The sequence below is a fragment of the Dermochelys coriacea genome, chromosome 7 (genome assembly GCF_009764565.3).
Source record: "Dermochelys coriacea isolate rDerCor1 chromosome 7, rDerCor1.pri.v4, whole genome shotgun sequence".
NCBI lineage: Eukaryota > Metazoa > Chordata > Testudines > Dermochelyidae > Dermochelys > Dermochelys coriacea.
Genome location: NC_050074.1, coordinates 40,594,863 through 40,613,240, shown reverse-complemented (window position 1 = coordinate 40,613,240; position 18,378 = coordinate 40,594,863). Strand labels below are relative to the sequence as shown.

Below are 18,378 nucleotides of genomic sequence, written 5' to 3'. Positions count from 1 at the left end.
GCGTTAAAAACATTTGGTTCATTCTTCTTCCCTTTTGGTGTGCACTCTGCTGTAACAATTCATTTCTTTGTGACCGGCATGCTGCTTAAAAAAAATCCATTCTGACAGTCAGAGGTCCATCATTCATTAATCTGATACCATACTCAAACCTTTTCTGTCATGTGAGAAATATTCAGGGATCTATAGATTAGGCAGTGAACAGGTACTATCCCACTTCAGGCAAAAAAGAAACCTTTAATCTCTGTTAAAACTCTGTGACAAAGTATAATAGTTGGTTTCAACAGCATTTCAACCAAGTTCATTAGACTCTGCATAAGGAGAACAGATTTTAAAGGCTGGCTTAGAAAGTAATCAGTTGGTCTCCAGATGGTCCAAATGTGACTCTTCAGGAGTATGCATGTTAAAAACCCTGTATAAGTACAGTCCTTTCTTTATTTGAATGCTTTGTAGCTCTCAGGCCAAAGCTATCAAATGTGTTGGTGAGTCAGCAGTTAGTGCTGAAGGAAAGCAAACTGAAACCTTCCCATTCCTATGAGAGACAGTGCTCATTGTTTAGCCTGAAGCACTCAGGTGCTTTATCTCCTTTCCTGTGTGTGTTTATTTTCATATCTGACAAAGCTGCAATGCTTAATTTATTTAAATATATTCTGGATTGGCAATGAAAATGTTCCTATTCTTTCTCCCCCTTCCCCCATTTTACTTTTCTTGTGCTGAAAAATGGTTTATGTAATGGATGAAGGCATAAGTAATAGTGTTCAATTAATTTTTATTACTTTGTAATCCTTCATGGGTGTTTTGTTCTGTTCATATGAAAGATTGATATAGCAGTATGAACCAGAGCCACATACCAGAGGCACATCTAGACTGTTGGACTAATGGCTTACTTATTAATATTCATGAGCCATCTCATTTAGCAGGTGCTCTTGGGACTTGATTAAAGTAAGGAACACTGCTATTGCTGCTCTAGCTGGAAAGAGCTTTATGTCTGACACAGCTAGCAGTATCAGTCTTTGGTGTCAGCTGTGACTAACTGCAGCAACGTGCAGATTCTTGTATCTAGCTTTTTTTAATCAAGGACTATGTTTGGGAGAATGAAGTTCAAAGACTCTTTCTGAAGTTTTTAGGTTCACTCTTCTAACATGTGCTTTATGTTTTGATCCCAAAGGTCCGAAGGAAGAGATGACCATGTAGATACTACAGCCTGAGTGCAGCATAATGGGAAATGGTGAATGGAATGGAGCTGGTCTGCAGCCTTGAAAGCAGCCATCCTGTGGACTATTACCTGGTCAGGGACACCTCAGTCATCAGAGGCATTCTCCACTGAGTTCACTGAACACCCACTGGATTCTTCTTAATCTCTTAGGTTGAAATTTGAGTTTCCTCCCTTGCTATTTTGAAGCAATTTTAAAATTCCATCTAGTGCACAGAGTGGAGCAATACAATCAGCAACAATGGGTGACATGACAAACAGCGATTTCTATACCAAGAACCAAAGAAACGAGGCCAACCATGCAGGAGAGTTTGGGTGCTCGCTGGAGGAGCTACGCTCCCTCATGGAACTCAGAGGAACAGAAGCAGTAGTAAAAATTAAGGAGACGTATGGGGACACAGAGGGCCTCTGCAGGCATTTACAGACATCACCAACAGAAGGTAAATGTGTTTCCCTTTCTTCATTTGAGTAAGGCGTTGTGCAGGATGGTGAGATTCATATAAAGGACCTCCACCTAAAGTAAATGGTGGAGGGGGTAATCTTGCTTCCCTTCTGAACTAGGATTCATACAGCACTTCTGTTATTCCCAACAATGACAGTATACCACTACAAAGGAAAAACACCTCTGAAAAGGGAAATGAATAAAGACCTAGACAACCTGCTTGTCAAATATGGCTACTTGTTAAAGCTAGTGTGAGAGTATAAAAATAGGGCTGCATATTCAAGTTGTGAATGTGCTAATTCCATTTTAAATAGCAGACAAATAACTAAATGAGAAATTCAGCTCCAATTTTATAGCAAAAGAAAATTGCATTCTGAGGATGCTCTAACTTCTGGATATTTTTGGTGGCGCAAGAGGAGAATTACTTTGAAGGAATTGTTATGCTATACGGGTATCTAGTGTTATGAAGAGAACTTTTAGGTTATGGATATTAAATTGGTCAAAAGAGCAATATACAGTATATATTTTCTTATGACTTACCTTGACTTCTGGTAATACCGTAGATAATTTTGCTTAGTTTACTATTTGACTATGAGTATTTGCTTTTTCTATTGGTAATTGCAACACTGGGCCTTCCTCCATTTAATAAGCTGAGTCATAATCATTCAATAGTCTATTCTCATAAATTGCCATTGCATTTAACGCCAACTGTATTTTCATATCTAAAAGAGAAAGGAACACATTAGGCTAATAACACTGTCTTTGAAGCTATAGTATTCATTGTCTATGTCTTCTCTTGTAATGCCACCAAGACCCACTCATTCATTTTAACATTCCCCCCCCTTTTTCAGAGGTAGAAGTTAGTTTAATGTCTGATTCTTTTTTTTTAAGTAACCTTTTAAAATTAGTCATTTCGACATGAGTAAGGAACTAATTACTGAAATTCCTGAAGTATTAGTTTAGTGATAAGCATGTCATTTTATTATAATATCATGTAATGTTATATTATAAGCTTACATAAGGAAAAGAGTCCTTGGGAAATAGATATGTGTTTGTATTAAATAAATTCTTCTTAGCCCTACACATACTGCTTTTCAGTTACCTATTATGGTCAAGTGTTGGCACTATGATAAAGATTTAGTCCGCTTAGTAATGATTTACTAGGCAAAACTACCAAAAAAGAGCAACAAGTTCTAGAAGTACCACAACCTTCACATATCATGATGTACTGTAGAAAAAACAATGAAACAGGAATACTGTGGAGAAGATCTTGGTGTAGTACAGTATGTGCTAATATACAAATATGGCAATACCTCTGAGATACATAATTCAGTACACCTGTTAAATATTTGTGGAACTTTATGGACCAGATTTGCAGCTTGAGCAAGTCATCAGAACATCATGGACTTCAAGGGAACTTTGTCAGTTTAACCAGCTGAAAGCCTAGACTAATGCATACTTGGATGGAATTGTTAATTGCTTTTTCTGCACAGTATGAAACACAAAAGGAACATTATTCCTTATACCCAGACAGACTGCATGGAACCAAGTAATATGGTATGCCTACTCCACTATTAATCTGTATGTGATACTTCATATAAAATAACTTTTCCCAAGCCTTCAATTTTGATCTTTATTTTTAACTAGTGGCTTGCAAACATTTCTTTTAGGTGGGAATACTACGGACTGATTGTACACTATATTGAAATATTTTTGAATACATGCAGAGAGGGCTTTGTACATGGGGAATCTATCTAGTTGGGAATAAAAGTCAAACTTCAAAGGGATAGTGATAGATCAAACTTTAAATATATTTTTAAAAATAGAGCCTCATGCATTCTACTAAAACTTTTATCCCTCTTCACTGTCATTTGCATTCAACACTATTAAGATGACATTCTATAGGATCTTCTTTTGCTATGGAATGAAGGAAACAATCAAAATGGAGTTTGTTCATATGGACATGAGTTTCCCATGCACCTGGAATAGTAATAGGACCAAGAGCCCAGAAAATTGCCAAGCTGGTTGTATATATTTTCAAAGGGTAAAATCACCCCATCCCATGGAGTTTTCTTTCTTGCAATAAGTAACAAGTTACATCCTTGGATGCCACAGATCCCTTGAGGGCCATATGTACGGAAGCATGTGGCTCTGCAGCCCAAAGATTCAGCCAGCCTACCTTCAGTGAAACCATGCTGCTTGAGCTTCCTCTACCAGCAGCCACCCCCCAAAATCCCTAAAGGACATTTTCACATTGCTGAATGCTGCGGATTCCCTGCAGGGCTTGTGTGACCCCAGGCCACTTCCTCTCCATTACAAGATCCACGAACTTTGGTTGGTGAGGATCCTGTGCATGGCTACATGAGAGAGCTGTGGTGGTTACTCTGCATGCACAGATCTACGGAGCAAGTACTACCTCAACATTACAACACTGAATTTATTTTCATGGTGTATTGAATAAGTGTAAGAGCTGATAGAAAAATTTCACCTGAAAGCTGACACTTGACATTTCACCATATTGAAATATATCTGACCTGAGTCTATTTGCCTGTATGATATCATATTAGGAAGTTTATAAGGTGTAATTAGTGAAGAATTTTATCTGTTACACCTTTCCCATATTGATATTTGATTTAGTGCCTACACACTGCTAGGAAGAGCCACTTAAACTCAAAGTGGCTGTTGGAGGTCTAGTTTAAAGCCTTTGAAATTATGGCACCTAAGTTAGACAATGCAAATATAACACAACCCTTGTTGATACTGTTGTACATACCCTTTCTTGTGCTTTTCGAATTCTGGTTATTAAATATCTAACCTCATATATTAATGCTAAAAAGAGTTTGACAGAGCATACTGATTAATATAGTAAGATTTACCGAGTGTACATATTATATATTTTGTCAGTTACATGTCTTCTTTAGACTCTTCTTTACATTTTCATTGATCTTGTGTTTCCTAACTGTAGATGTGGTGTGGATCCTTATTTTCATTATTCTTAAGGAATTTCTTGCTATAAAGTATGGCTTTGTTGTATTGGAAAGCTACTATTTAGGCTTTATTGAAAAGCCTGTGAAAACACTTTCTGTGGGGAAAATACAAATATGTCCCTGCTTGAGCTCAAATTAATTTTCATTAAAATATTTTAAATAGTTTTTCTTAACATGGTGGTACAAAAACCAAGGAGCACCCAGCTATCTATCAGCGTACAAGACATCATTTGAATCAGTTGAACAGCTCTTTGTTGATAGTTGTATAACTTTTCATGGAATTTGAGTCTGTGAGGCCACCTCAAGTGTAATGATACCTTATGAAGGAGGAAAGACTGCTGTTACCATGTGCTGAGATAGCTGGAAGAATATCAAATGTATTCCTTTCAGAAATTAATATGTAAATATATTTATTCGAACATTTTATGTAGTGTGCGCTAATATAAGTTATGCAAGACATTTTTTCTTCAGAGAACAGCAAAACTATCCATTCCTTTTAAATAGTAATTAATATATTAATTATTTAAGTGAGAAATCATGTGAGACAGTTTTTCAGAGGGAAGATCCTGAAATGTAAAAGCAAAAGGTGTCTTTAATACTGATGCATATGTTATCTTGTTCACTTCTACATCCATCTAGAGAAGCAGCTGTTGCCTTGGTAATATCTGTGCTGTCATGTCTGAAGCAGCACCTCCAAGAGATGTTAAATTTTAGTGATGGTGTTACAGCACCAGAGAATAAGCTTGTCAGCTGCTGTAAAGTAATTATCTGATGTATCAGTCTTTTAGAAATGGGGTTGGTGCAAACTGAAACCATTTAAGATCCAAACTTTAAAGACTGAGTCAATGGCACCTGGATTTTAATCACCTCAGGATTTAACAGTCAAAACTTAAAATCACCCCATTTTCTAGCAGCGTCTCTTCTGTAAAAAGACTAGGATAAGCAGAAAGAATCAATGTGCAATTTAACCATATATTCATTTCAGAAACCAGCTTTTGTGTATGGTAACTATCCTCTTGCTAAGGAATAGTGTAATGTTTATCTTGCACCTCCTTCCCCACTGTTTTTGTTTTCAAATGGGTGGTTGTTATACAGCAGATATAAATTGACAGTGGCTGCTGAACAAGTGTGGGTTCATTTAATTTTTAGTTATGACAATCCAATAAAGCCTTACATAATTTTATTAAAATATTCAGACAGTCACTAAAGAGCAAAAACCAAGAGTGTAACAAAATGGACCAATTATTTGGTGCCACAAAACAGGAGAGACCAACAAACAAAGCTAGCAAAGCCGGAACAGAGACTTACGGTATATAAACCAGTCGAGACACTCCAGCCTGGTTCTGTTAAAATATGGTCACATGACTTTTCCATCAGTTCTAAATCCTTTCAAAGGTATTCTGAATAATTAAATGTTAGAACAGTAATGTAAGTTAAAAGTTATTTAAATAAAAAATTATTTTAATACAGAAGTTTAGTATTGAACCAGACTGATTTACAAAAAATTAAAACCTTCAAACTGATAAATAAGTGGAAGTTAGACATTTGTACGGCAATTGAAATTGCCACAGAATGGGAAGGAATGCTCATAGGAATGCATTGATGCAAAATTTAGAAAAATATAAGGCAACGGTGGAAGAGAAGGAGATTGTAACAAGGTTAGCATAAAAAACTAGAAGATACATTATACAACAGAAAGAGTCAAGAAAACAACGAAGTCCTTCAATGAGCACTATATGTACCTTTCTAGTTTTTAGTGTCAGGGGAAACAAATGTTGGCTTCTAAGAGATTGTTGTGGTGAAATTTGATACACCATAAATGGTGACAAAAACAGAGCAAATGGAAGATTATGAAAGGGGAGAAATTAGTAATTCATAGGATGAGTTTTAATTGTTTGTGCCTGATTTTGTTTGGGATGGCTGAAAGTTTTACAGTTTCTATGCAGGATTGTAGGTTTTTTAACATCAAGATTAATATAAAAGTCTACTGGATATTTAAACTTTTGAGGACCACTTTACACAGCTGTTCTAGATTAATTTTAAGTACTAGGTGACTTTCTGAAAATTGTATGCTATTTTAATTAAAATACTTGCTCCAGAACCCAAGAGCAGCATCTCAAAGACAGTGAAAGATATGCCCATGCATGTTTTCCTTACAGATTGCTGCACTAATTAACTCATTCCTTTCTTTTGTGTTTTCAGAAAGTCATTTTTATTTCATGCCTATTTGCCAACACACATGCAGGATGTTCATATCCTACCCCTGATTTGTGTATGTACATACATGTATCTAAAAGAAAATCAGGACTTTAAACAGAGAAAGCCATCTTCTTTTGCTGCCAAAGCCCTTCCCGATTAGCATAGTTAGGTAAAATCTGATCCTGCATGTGTCCTAGCCTTTTGACATACTAAACTTTTATTTTCTCAGACAAGTAGAGAAAGAGGCTAACTTTTAAATACATGTTTAACTTTGTTCACATTATCATATGCAGTATGTAGGAACTCTTTGTGCCTAAATAGAGCACATATTGCCTTCATATTTTTCTATGACCACTTTAATAGATAGACTGATTGCCCCCCACACCTCCAATTATAATAAACCACCTTCTAACAGTCTCCTTAGACCCCTACTCCTACCCCACCTAAGAAAGAAGTTGCACTTTGCATCATGTATAGAAGGTTTTAAAAGTCTGAGCTTTAGTGTAACAAGTGGGGGAAAGCACGTTCCCAAGTCAACTGGACCTCACGGAGGATGTCCTGCCAGCAGCACTTCTAAACAGAGGGAACTCCAATTTGAGGATTTTGGCTCATCAGATCTGAAGTATCCTACGCCCATTTACTACTGCTGCTTTTCCTTGTTCACATGCTACATAGAACCCGAGGGTGGGATTCACCGGGGCACACAGGCATTTAACTGCCACTGGAGATGACTAACTGCAACATTTAGGCCCTGCTTGCATTCACAGAACACCTGCTCATCTGCTGTCTAACATTGTAAGCACCTAAAGTTCCTGGATTCCTAAATTTCCTCTGTTAAAGACCCCTAGGTGACTAACTTTTAGCAGCTGGGCATGCACACTGAGTCCTGACACTGCCCAACTGTTCAGTACCTAAGGTCCTAAGACCCAGCGTGATTCACAAACTCGGAATCCCCCTTTCCTGTGCTGCTTTTGGAGCCCAATTGGGTAGGTGTGCTCAGAGCATATCTAAACTGACACAACACCTCACTTATAATCGTTAGCCAGGTTGTTAGAGCATTCGTTCAGTATGTGGGAGACCAGGGTTCAGTTTCTCTCTGCCTGCTTTGTGGTGCAGGGAGTTGAACTTGGGTATCCCATCTCCCCAGACAGTGCCCAATTGCCACAGGGCAATAGGATTTTTAGGGCGGGGCAGGAGTGTCACTCAGTCTCTCCTGTTGAAACTGTTCCACTGTGTAAAATAGTTAAACATTCATTGGGCCAGACAGAGGGTTAGAATGACTTTATAGACCTCTCACCTAGGAGGTGGGACCGAGGTTCCAGTCTTCCTGTGCCAATTAAGGATTAATTATCTATACACAGGTTTCAGAGTAGCAGCCGTGTTAGTCTGTATTCACACAAAGAAAAGGTGTACTTGTGGCACCTTAGAGACTAACAAATTTATTTGAGCATAAGCTTTCGTGAGCTACAGCTCACTTCAGCTTATACTCAAATAAATTTGTTAGTCTCTAAGGTGCCACAAGTACTCCTTTTCATCTATACATAGTGGAACAGCTGAGTGTTGGGTGCCGAAGCCCCCTTTGTGAATACTACCCCAAGTGTATTGGAATTGTCTGGGCATTAAACACAAATTTATCTAAAAGTAAATTAAGTTTTTTTGCAAATCCCTACCATCCTTCAGTGTGATAATGGAGCTGAATTCATTGGGAACATAAGGGCCAATGCTCTCCTATGTAGGTTACTGCTGCCTACCAAAGTTGGGAAGATTCTGGAAGTTTCCACTTAGTTTCCTCCAGGTTATTTGTGTCAGAGGGTGGAAAGTTTGCCCCCAAAACCCATAGTAGATGCTGGAGGCAAGAGCCATCTGGTTGGGTGCCCTGTTTTTTTTCTGCAGCTGGACTCTCCCAGTCAGCTTTTGAACTCATGGCAATATAGGCCTGATTTCTGCTGACGTGCACTCTCCTGCTGGGTTCTACCTTGCAAAAGTTGAACCCCTACAAGATAATATTGACCCAGGCAGCATTAACTTGTGCTAGATTTCCCTATGGTATTGTGGGTGGAAACAATGCAGCGTATAGCATCCATTTTTTCAGCCTTGATACCTCCAGAAGGAGGCAAGAGAAAAGGGTAGAGGGGTATACAGTGGAGTTGCCACTTACCCTGCTATACCTTCCTAGCCTGGATCCTTGGATTGTGCTCCCCTTCCATTCACCACACTAGAAAGGAGAAAGCAGATGATTACTGTTAATCTGGCTCTTCCCACATGCATTCTATGGAGAAACTTTGGATCTGACCCAAAGCCATATTGGGAAAGAAGTGTCAGAGTAGATTTTGCATGACATCTGATAACAATTAAAGAAATGCTCAGGAAGAAGACTATGCATAGGGAACTTATATAGTGTATGCTGTTTAGAATAGACAGCTGGTACCCCGGAACAGGAGTATACACTATTTGTGTGAGTAGAGCTCAGAGTTGGTAATAATACATGTAGGAATTTGATGCTGCTCAGAATCTCAGTCAGTCCATTTCTTTAATCTGAGGGGCAAATTATACCCCGATACACATTCTTTCAACTTCCACTGACCATTAGCGCTTGCTTAAATTTATGAGTGGGGCTAAGTGGGTAGAACCTATGACATTTCCCTCAAGGACACTTCCTGCTTAGGGTATTGGCACTGTTAGTACCATCTGTAGCAGCTTTACAGTAACTGCAACTGATTCACTGGAGATGTAAAACCTGTGTTTAAACACTCAGCACATCTCGAGTATATTTGGTGCAAATAAAAACTTCTCAAGCTGTGCTATACTTGCCACTTGCCCCAGTGACCCTTTCCCCAGGCAGTGTTAACACCTCTAGTGGGACAGAACATTTTAAAATTGCAGTATGAGAAATGTTACACTTAACACACACACATAACAGTAGAAGAAAATTAACTTCCATAAAGCCCATGTAAATCATTTTAATATTGTTTCCAGAAGCTAAATCCATCTCTTAGCTCAGCATCAGCAGTAAGCTGGTATACAAACAGGTTGGCTTTTCCCAGAGTTCAAAGAATATAAGTACATCTTCACACAGAAATAGGGAACACAGCAGGAAACCAACAGGACGTAGTTACGAGATTCATTATTTACACTTGTCTCTACTTCCTAAACAGCCCAGTCTTAACTGATAATGATGTGTTGTCTAGGATGAGTCTCATGGGGTTGCTTTTATGTGTAATGTCTCAGGCCAGTCTGTCAGCACATAGTATCTTATTTCAGTCTCACATATTCTTGGGAGGCTAATGACTGGCAATTTTCTTGATCTAGACTAGGGAGGTCTCATCATATTGCAAAGGAGCTGATATATTGTGTGAACCTCCCTGTTCTTAGCAAGCACCAGAACAGAGCCCTCCCAATTGGACATAAAAAAATTCTGAGAAACCCTCATGCCTGCTATTTTCTCACCCACAGTTTATTCTCTGATCAATCCCTTCTGGATTTCAGCATGGCATTTTCTTTGATGAGACTTTTGGCTTTGGTATCTGAGAAGTTCAAAGTTAGAGACCACTCCACTGGTCACCATTAGTTGTGAGCCCAGTCACCTAAATGTATATTCTGTCCCAGAGCCCACTGCCTCATGGGACAGCAAACTTGATTAATAACTGAAACCACTATCTCTCAACCTCATAGTCTGTTGAAGCTCTTTTATGTGTTGATGTTTGGAGGATGGATAGCTGCTGATGCATTTTGCATAACCAATAGGGATTTGAACAAGAAAGTGTATTTTAACATTGAATTTCTATCCTTTGGCATTATTTAGAAGCAGCGTCACAAATATTCAAGTGCAGCAGGCTTAATTAGTGTTTTAAAATTCCCGTAAAGTGGAATTTAATTACAGATTGAACTGAAATCTATATTCTCATTGTAAATACCTCACAATGCCAATTAACTGGAGGTCTATGCTAGCAATCTATTCCTAATTTGGAGTTAGGAAGTGAGAGGGTATTTTTGACTCTTATCTCTAGCTCAGGTACAAGCTTGTTTTCTCTTCCTGTTCCTCCGAAAAAGGCATCACAGTGATAAATTTAAAATATGAGTTGTGTATAAAGTTGGTGAGATTAGCATTTGTAAAATGGTATTTGACATTCAGTGTTCCTTTGTTGATGTGATAAGTGGATTTCTCTTTGAGTCATGCAGCATGAATACATTTATGACCCACATAAATTAGTTATTGTCCCCCGTATAAATGATTTTTTAAACAAGTATTAGAGCACTGGATATTATGGGGACGGAGTTGTCACGCTCCACTATTGCATCCCAAGCAGCAAAATTTCTACTAGTGAGGAATTAGTACCTGTCCACCACGCATTTCAAATTGTGACCGCATTATGATTAATCATGTTTATTATGGTAGTGCCTAAAGACCAGCCAGCAGTGGGGCCCGATTGCAGTAGGTACTGTACAAACAGAGAGCAATAGACAGTGCCTCCCCTGAAGAGCTTATAGTCTAAACAGACCAGACAGACACAGGGTCAGGTAAGGAGGAGGACATAGAAGCCGACTGAACAATGTGGTGGTGGCAAACACTGTGTTAGTTCCATTATTTTTGGTGGTGTGTGGAGAGAGACCTGGGTATAGTTGGGAGGGGATCAGCTAAATGGAAAGAAAAGGGAAGGCAAGAGGTAAGGGGATGGGGCAGGGGAGGAGTGGGTACAAGGGGCAGGTTTGGAATGAAGCTGAGATGAAGAGATGTTGAGGGTGGGGGAGGGTTGGAACAAACACCCAGTCAGCACAGAGCAGAGTAATTCCAGTTAAAACTGAATAGTTCTCTCTATGTCCAGAGGTCCTTGCTTTGGGTGCTTCTGCTCCTACTGGGTACAAAGTTGCTGGTTACTTGCTGCTGTTTAGCCTCCAAGGCCTCATGGTAGAGGGGGAAGGGAAGACACCACCTGGGTTGTAGTTTGCTCAGAATAGAGGGGGTGTCTTCCCTGCACAGCTTTGGGTTCAGGGGGTGAATCCAGGCCATGCACTCTTGTCTAGATGAAAGATTAGCACTTGAAATGAGATAGGTTCATAGGGTAGGATTTATCCCACGGTCTTCCACTGACCCTCCTATGTGATTGGTCTACAATGCCGATCATATATTGACAAGATGAGATCTGCGTTTCTAATGATTTGGTGGGGTATGTGAATGCATTCTTGTCAGTTGTAGGTATTTTCTTTATCTTGATATACTTCTATTATTTAGCTAGCAGAACAGCAAATGTTCTTTCAGGTTACCCAAACATAAGTATCTCAGCTGAATGGCTTTTCCCCCCCAAAGTGATATGATTTGATTGCTCATTTTGTGTCTGTTTTCAGAATGTCAGGCCATTTGCTGACAGACTTTGGCTTTCCTCACTTTGTTGTAGGAAACTAAAGAAATAGTGCAAGGTGCACTTTCTCCATGGGGCTTTTAAAGTAAATATAAGCCAGCTCACCTGCTAGCTTGACATTTGAAATTATCTACTAAAAGGTTCTGTTTAGAACTGGGTATTACTTTAAATGAAATTTGGGTAAAGGAGAAAACTAGCAAGTATCTCCTTGCTTGTTACATGAGACAACGTCAAGTTTTCTGAGGCTAGTGTTAATTTATTCATGTAAGTATTCAGGCTGGTTTTTCCCACTCACTGATTATCTTACTTGCTCCTGGTCTGTCTTATGCATGGGCAGTGTGCTCTGAACTGAAGGTATTATTAGGGAAACTGAATCACGGTTCCTTTTGGAGCAAATTATCTATGTTAGCTACTGCTTCTGTGCTTAAAAAATAAGGTAATTTCAAGCAACTTTAATAGGATATGTATGGTAGGTAGCATGAATGTGAGACAATATTTAAAAAAAGTTTCTAAAGATTGTATTTGTTGCATTAATTGTTGAGCTTTGACACTGAGTTCAGCGAGTTCATCACTGTCCTGTTTTGCACTGTAGTCTTACTCCTTCTTCCCCTAACCTCAGAAGGTATAGTCTTTGCTAATCTCCGTGCAGTTAGGATTAGTTCCTATGCACAGCCAGCAGGAAAGGAGGAACACAAGAATGCTAACCAAACTGAGCTAGCAGTATGAGAGCTGCCTCAATTCTTCACCCACTTAGTATCTGAGTGAAACCCAAATGCTGAGTAGAGGAAGAAAACAGGGATGTCCCCATTCCCTCATTGGAGAGCTGGAGATATTTTTCTCTTCAAGCAACCAGGAAAGGGGGAGAAGAGCCTTCTCATCTCTTGACACATTGCATCAGTGTCTGGCCTGCCTGCATTGGACTTCTTGGCTTTGACTCCCTCATTTGAGAGACTGTCTCTCCAGCTACTAAAGACCAAACACCACTGGTCTGTGTTCTACATAGCATTAATGTAGTGGAGACAGTTGTATGTCCACAACGTTGTAGATTGGAAAGTTAAAGTTTAAATATCAGATTTTGTTTGTAACCCTTAGGATGGACTCCCTTCTAGGCAATTCAGTTAGTTCTGCAGTTTAATCTATTTTTTTTTAAACGCATTCAGTTTTTCTCCTAATTTAGAATCATTTCCACAAGGTAGCATTTGGGGTGGCAGATGGAGTGTCATGAATTTGCCTGTGGTTGCCCCATTTACTCCTTATCCAGTGCATAAGTTCTGAAATTTAAAGGAATGATGATGACTTTTAGAGCTGTTGTTTTATAATTGTATTGCACTCTGAAGTACTTTTGCTGCAATGCTAGCTGCTAAAGAAACTGAAAGCAGCTGCAATGTATTCTGCTTTGTCAGGAGAGTCACCATTCTGGCATATCTCAGCATGGATGGTGAATGTTACCCAATTTGGCATCCTTCATCCTGTGATATGATATCCCTAACGAGGATAGCTTGAATATTGATCATCTGACTGATTTTCAGTGTTCAAGAATATATTGTAGAAAATGAGCTTTAACTCCTTGACTTTTAGCCTTTGACACTTTTTTTGTCTAATCAAAAATCACTTCTACTGGCAGGTGACTTATTTAGAAAGGTAAAAAGTGAAACCAGCACTGAAGAGGGGAAAATGGCTTTTTTTTTGTCTGTGCCTTTTTTGCAGACCCACTGAAGTCAGAATTCTTCACTTTAACTCTGTGACATTTCTTGAGTAATTCCAGTTACTGCATTTATATATATTCATTTTACAAAAAAAGCAATCCACAAATATGGGATAAGGTTAGAAAATTATTCACGTGCTGAGATGTGCTTACTGTGGGTGATCTGCTCCTTTTCTACACGCCTTGTATGGTGACAGTGAAGTACAGAGTCCTTTGTTCTATTGTTTTCTTAACCCACTGAGTTTGAGCTTTTGCGTTCATCAGGTGCAAGGACGTTTTGACACAACTGACCTTTTCTCTTCTTTCATCATGTACATGAACCTGACTAAGGAACAGTGTGCCTAGCTCATGAGTTCCAAGCAAATAACTTTCAGTTTCAAGTTAAAAACACACTGCAGGACAGCCAGAAGATAAGGTGCTAATGGATTCTTGTTTTATCAGTACATCAAATGGTCTAAATTTCTCCAAGAGCTTCAATATAGGATTTAATCTGAATGCTACATTGCTGTTACCAGATTGATTTGGGGAGGGATTAAAGAATCATCTCATGTTTTGTTTCTACAATGAGGTTTTCCTAGATAAATGACAAATTAACTGGAATGCAAAATTTAATGCTAATGGGCTTCAAATCAAACTAACTAATGGGCTTCAAACAGAACATTTTATTTCCTTTAAGAAGGATACTTACGAAAGACCTCCTTTTCTAATAAAATTGGGTTTACTGGGAAAAGGAACCACCACTAACACTTAATGCATTTTAACAATCTTAAAGATGTTATATAATGTCTGTCATACCTGAGGTCCTTAAAATTAGTGATCTTTAGGATCAAAGATATTAGTGCTTTATACATTTGTGTGCAGCTATTGTTATGGTCACTACAGATCCCCTTTGGCAGAATCTATCTGTGCTGAGCTGTACTAATGTTTCTCAGTATTGTCTGTATTTTGTATGCTGTACCTATTGTAGATTTGCTTTGTTGTTTGTTTTTAACTATTCATAAATGTGACTCAAAATATAAAACCATATACATCATTAAGTGAACATCTCAAGATAATCCAAGCTGCATGTGAGGTCTTAGTCTCAGTATGTTGCCTTCAACCTCAGGTACAGTTTTGCAAATGGACCACTTTTCTAGCTGGGGTTAATACCAAAAAAGTTTAATGCCATCCCAGCTCTCTTGAACCCCCTGAGGGCTATGAAACTGGGTTGAAAATCTTAGTCTGTATAGCAAGAGTGGGATAAAGTTCAAGTTGTTTATCTTGATCCATAAAGCTGTATGTATTTTAAGACTTGGGTATCTTAGAAGCTACTGTCTTGTGTTAACCTAGCAGAAATCAGTTGCAATGGTCTTACTAACCATCCTCAGATTGAACTCGTCCCTATTTTGCTGATCTTCAGAACATACTGCAAGACTTGTCTATTTACTTTGTGGTGGCTTTCATGGGTTGAGTTTCATTTGGTGTTGGCCATTTGTCAGTCACTGATATTTTAAAGGGATGTACCAAGAGGGGTGGTCAACAAATAAAAATGAATTTAAGCAACATTCGGTAATTAGCAGTAAGAAAAAATAAGTACAGGAAGAATAAGCTGTTCTTGTACCCATGATCTTTAAATACGTCCCGCTGTTACAGCTCCTTTACATTATCAATTATATCCTCTTTGCTGCACTCCAGCATACTTGTATCAGTTTTTGTGTGGACATAAATATACCAGAACATGAGATAAGAACCCAGACCACAAACTATGGAAGTGAAATGTCATCCATGCCCTCAATGAAAGACTATTTTGTCATTCATATGATGTATTGTACCCAAAGAGAAATACATAGTGTAACATTCTAGTTTTAGTGGGGTAACTATAGTGACTTTGATATCTGTAGAGAGATTAGCTGTTTTTTTTAATGTTCTAGTCGTGCTTTTTTTGAACCATCACTGTGTAGCTGGAGTGGCCGTACTTTTGTAATATCCGATGACAGAAGTCAGTAAGCTCAGGTTGTCTTATCCTCTTTTAAAGTGACCTACTTTTAATGGAGTACAAAGAGTGAACAAAATTCTTTAACTCACATGTATGCTCATACATTTGCTATTAAACGCTGCATAAAAGCTAAGAGTAAGGTGGTATTAAAGCTCAAAGAAGATGAATGTTTAACAGCCATCTTAGGAGAGTGAAAGATTTAGCCTTGATTCCTTAAAAAAATTGTGTAGTGAAATATCGGCAAGTGTCTGAAATAATTAAAAATAGCTTTCATAGCAAGCACTGGTAACTGTTTTAGCGGTAGCAACACACAAAGGCACTTAAAACCAAATCAGACTCTCCCCTCCCCAACAACCATAGTTGTTATTTTAAATTCCTGCTGTTAATCCTCTGTAACAGTGATAGCAAAGTGTGGCATGGTTTGCTATGAGATGCTGGCAGTGCTTCCTACTGACCCAGTTCTCCTGAGGTACTGCTTCTGACACTAATGTTGATGCAACTAGCAGCTTAAAATCATTGGAGAGAAATCTATTTCTGCTTGCTACACAGTGATACCAACAATAATTTATTATGTGTCTCAACCTTCCTGCAGTCTCTTGTTCTGCTGTTTTCTTCTTTGAATCCTCTCCTTTGCAGCTGCTACAACGGACAGCTCACCTTGCAGTGTGGGCACATGAAGTTGTTCCTTCAGGGCTGATGAACACTGCTCTCTTAGGCTCAGTGTACTGGACAAGAGTGACGTCTGGCAGCCTTCCCTGGAGAATAAATTGAGCAGTTTCACAAGGCCTCTTCTATCCAATCAGCCTCATGCGATTGTGGCACAAATTGTTGCTAAATGGGAGATTTAAGATACATGGCCTGAACCTAGAACCCAACTCTGAATCCTAGGTTTCCCATGTGATGGGTCATTGTGTTGTCACCATTTGATGAAACTGGCTTATTCATTACTTTTATCTCCAACAACTTAACTAACATTCATCTGATCAGTCTCAGGCACTTTATAATTTTGAACCTAAGGCACTCAGACAATACTTTTTTATATGAGCAGAATATTTTCCTTTGAATAGATATTCAGATAGATATTAATATGTGTCACTATGTCTTGCCTCTGCCAACTCTGTTGGAAGGGGCAGCCTTAATTTCTCTAAGGAGAATTCTCTGCACAGTGCCCTTTATTTTGGTCATTTTCAGTTTTGAACAATTTTGTTTATGAAGATGTTCTCTGTCTTTAAATTCAATTTATTTTGTTTGAAAGTGATTGCAGGGTTTAGTTATCAATGGTATTCTGTGTGAGTTTGAGTTTGTCACTTGGTTACATAAATCCTTAGCCAATGTTTCCTTGTTAAATACAAATTTAAAAAAATGCCCTTCAGTGTTTCTGCTGTAACAGAAATTGGAAAAGGTTCAATTTTGCTTCCTAAGTGGCTCCAACAATCCCACAGTTGTGTGTACAAAGTTATTTGTATGTATAGATGCTGGGTGAGATCTTTATCTCCACTCCAACTCTTCACACCAGGTAAGAGGGCCATGTCAGCATAAAGGGCCTCTAAAAGCCATTATCTGGCTGGATGAGGATTTCTCGAATGCAGTGGCTCTGGAAGACTACTCCCTCTCGGGTCCCATTGCAGGGGACTTGCTTGTGATGGGGCTGCAGCAGATTGCACTGCAGATATTCCAGGTAGCACTGCAACCCATAGGGCAGCTTGTGGAGGCTGACAGAATGTAGACATTCTCCCAGGGCTCTAAGTTCCTGGAAAAGTCAAGGATCAGAAGAATGCAAAGTTGCTTTAAGGCCACTATGGTTCCTGGTCCCCTTAGGCTGCAAGTTATGTGCTGCCCCTCTTCGAGTATTATATTGGAAAAAAAATAATAATAATTTTCTACTAAATTTCCCCCAAAAAAGTTGTATCATGCCACTTTATCTCCAGATTATATAGATATAGGAAATTTAAAATGTTTTTGCTGCAGGTTGCACTTCAGGATAGGATATTGCTATACCTAACCTTCTTGCTAGTTACAAGTGTTCTCTTGAGAGATCAGTTAAGTTTTTACTATTGATCAGTGCTGTGGAAAGCTTTCTGCATCTGAGGTGTAGACTGAGTGCTATGATTTAATGTAATGCTGTGAGAGGACTATTCAAGTGTGTTATGAATAACAAGGATAATGTGTTTGCTCATCTATCTGTAATTCCTCATGGATGTTTGATCACAGCTTCTAAAACTTCATACAATTTTGTATTGATCAGCTGATTATTAGTAAAAGATATTTCACATTTAGTATTAACAGTTGCCCAATAAATATACTTCAATAGTCCAATTATTTAGATGTGATTCTATCATAACATGGTATAGGGTTAAAATTTCAATGCAAAGATTCAGATAGATTAGGCATATTTTTATATAATGCAGATCTTTTCTGCATCCTACAATGTAAGCATGAATGGGGCAAAGCAATGTATTCATTTACAACATCTATGAAATGGGATTTTCACTTGTGTCTGAGA

The 18,378-nt window shown here is 38.5% G+C and overlaps 1 protein-coding gene across 9 annotated transcripts in view; it reads left to right on the top strand.

The window, feature by feature from the left end:
* Positions 1-18,378, top strand: part of ATP2B2 (ATPase plasma membrane Ca2+ transporting 2) — a 757,867-nt gene that overhangs the window by 406,177 nt on the left and 333,312 nt on the right. For all 9 annotated transcript variants that reach the window (XM_038410886.2, XM_043518690.1, XM_043518694.1 and 6 more), the window contains one exon: positions 1,166-1,650. In XM_038410886.2, the coding sequence (XP_038266814.1) occupies positions 1,452-1,650 (199 nt within the window). In that variant the 5' untranslated portion in view covers positions 1,166-1,451. The remainder of the gene's footprint in view (positions 1-1,165; positions 1,651-18,378) is intronic.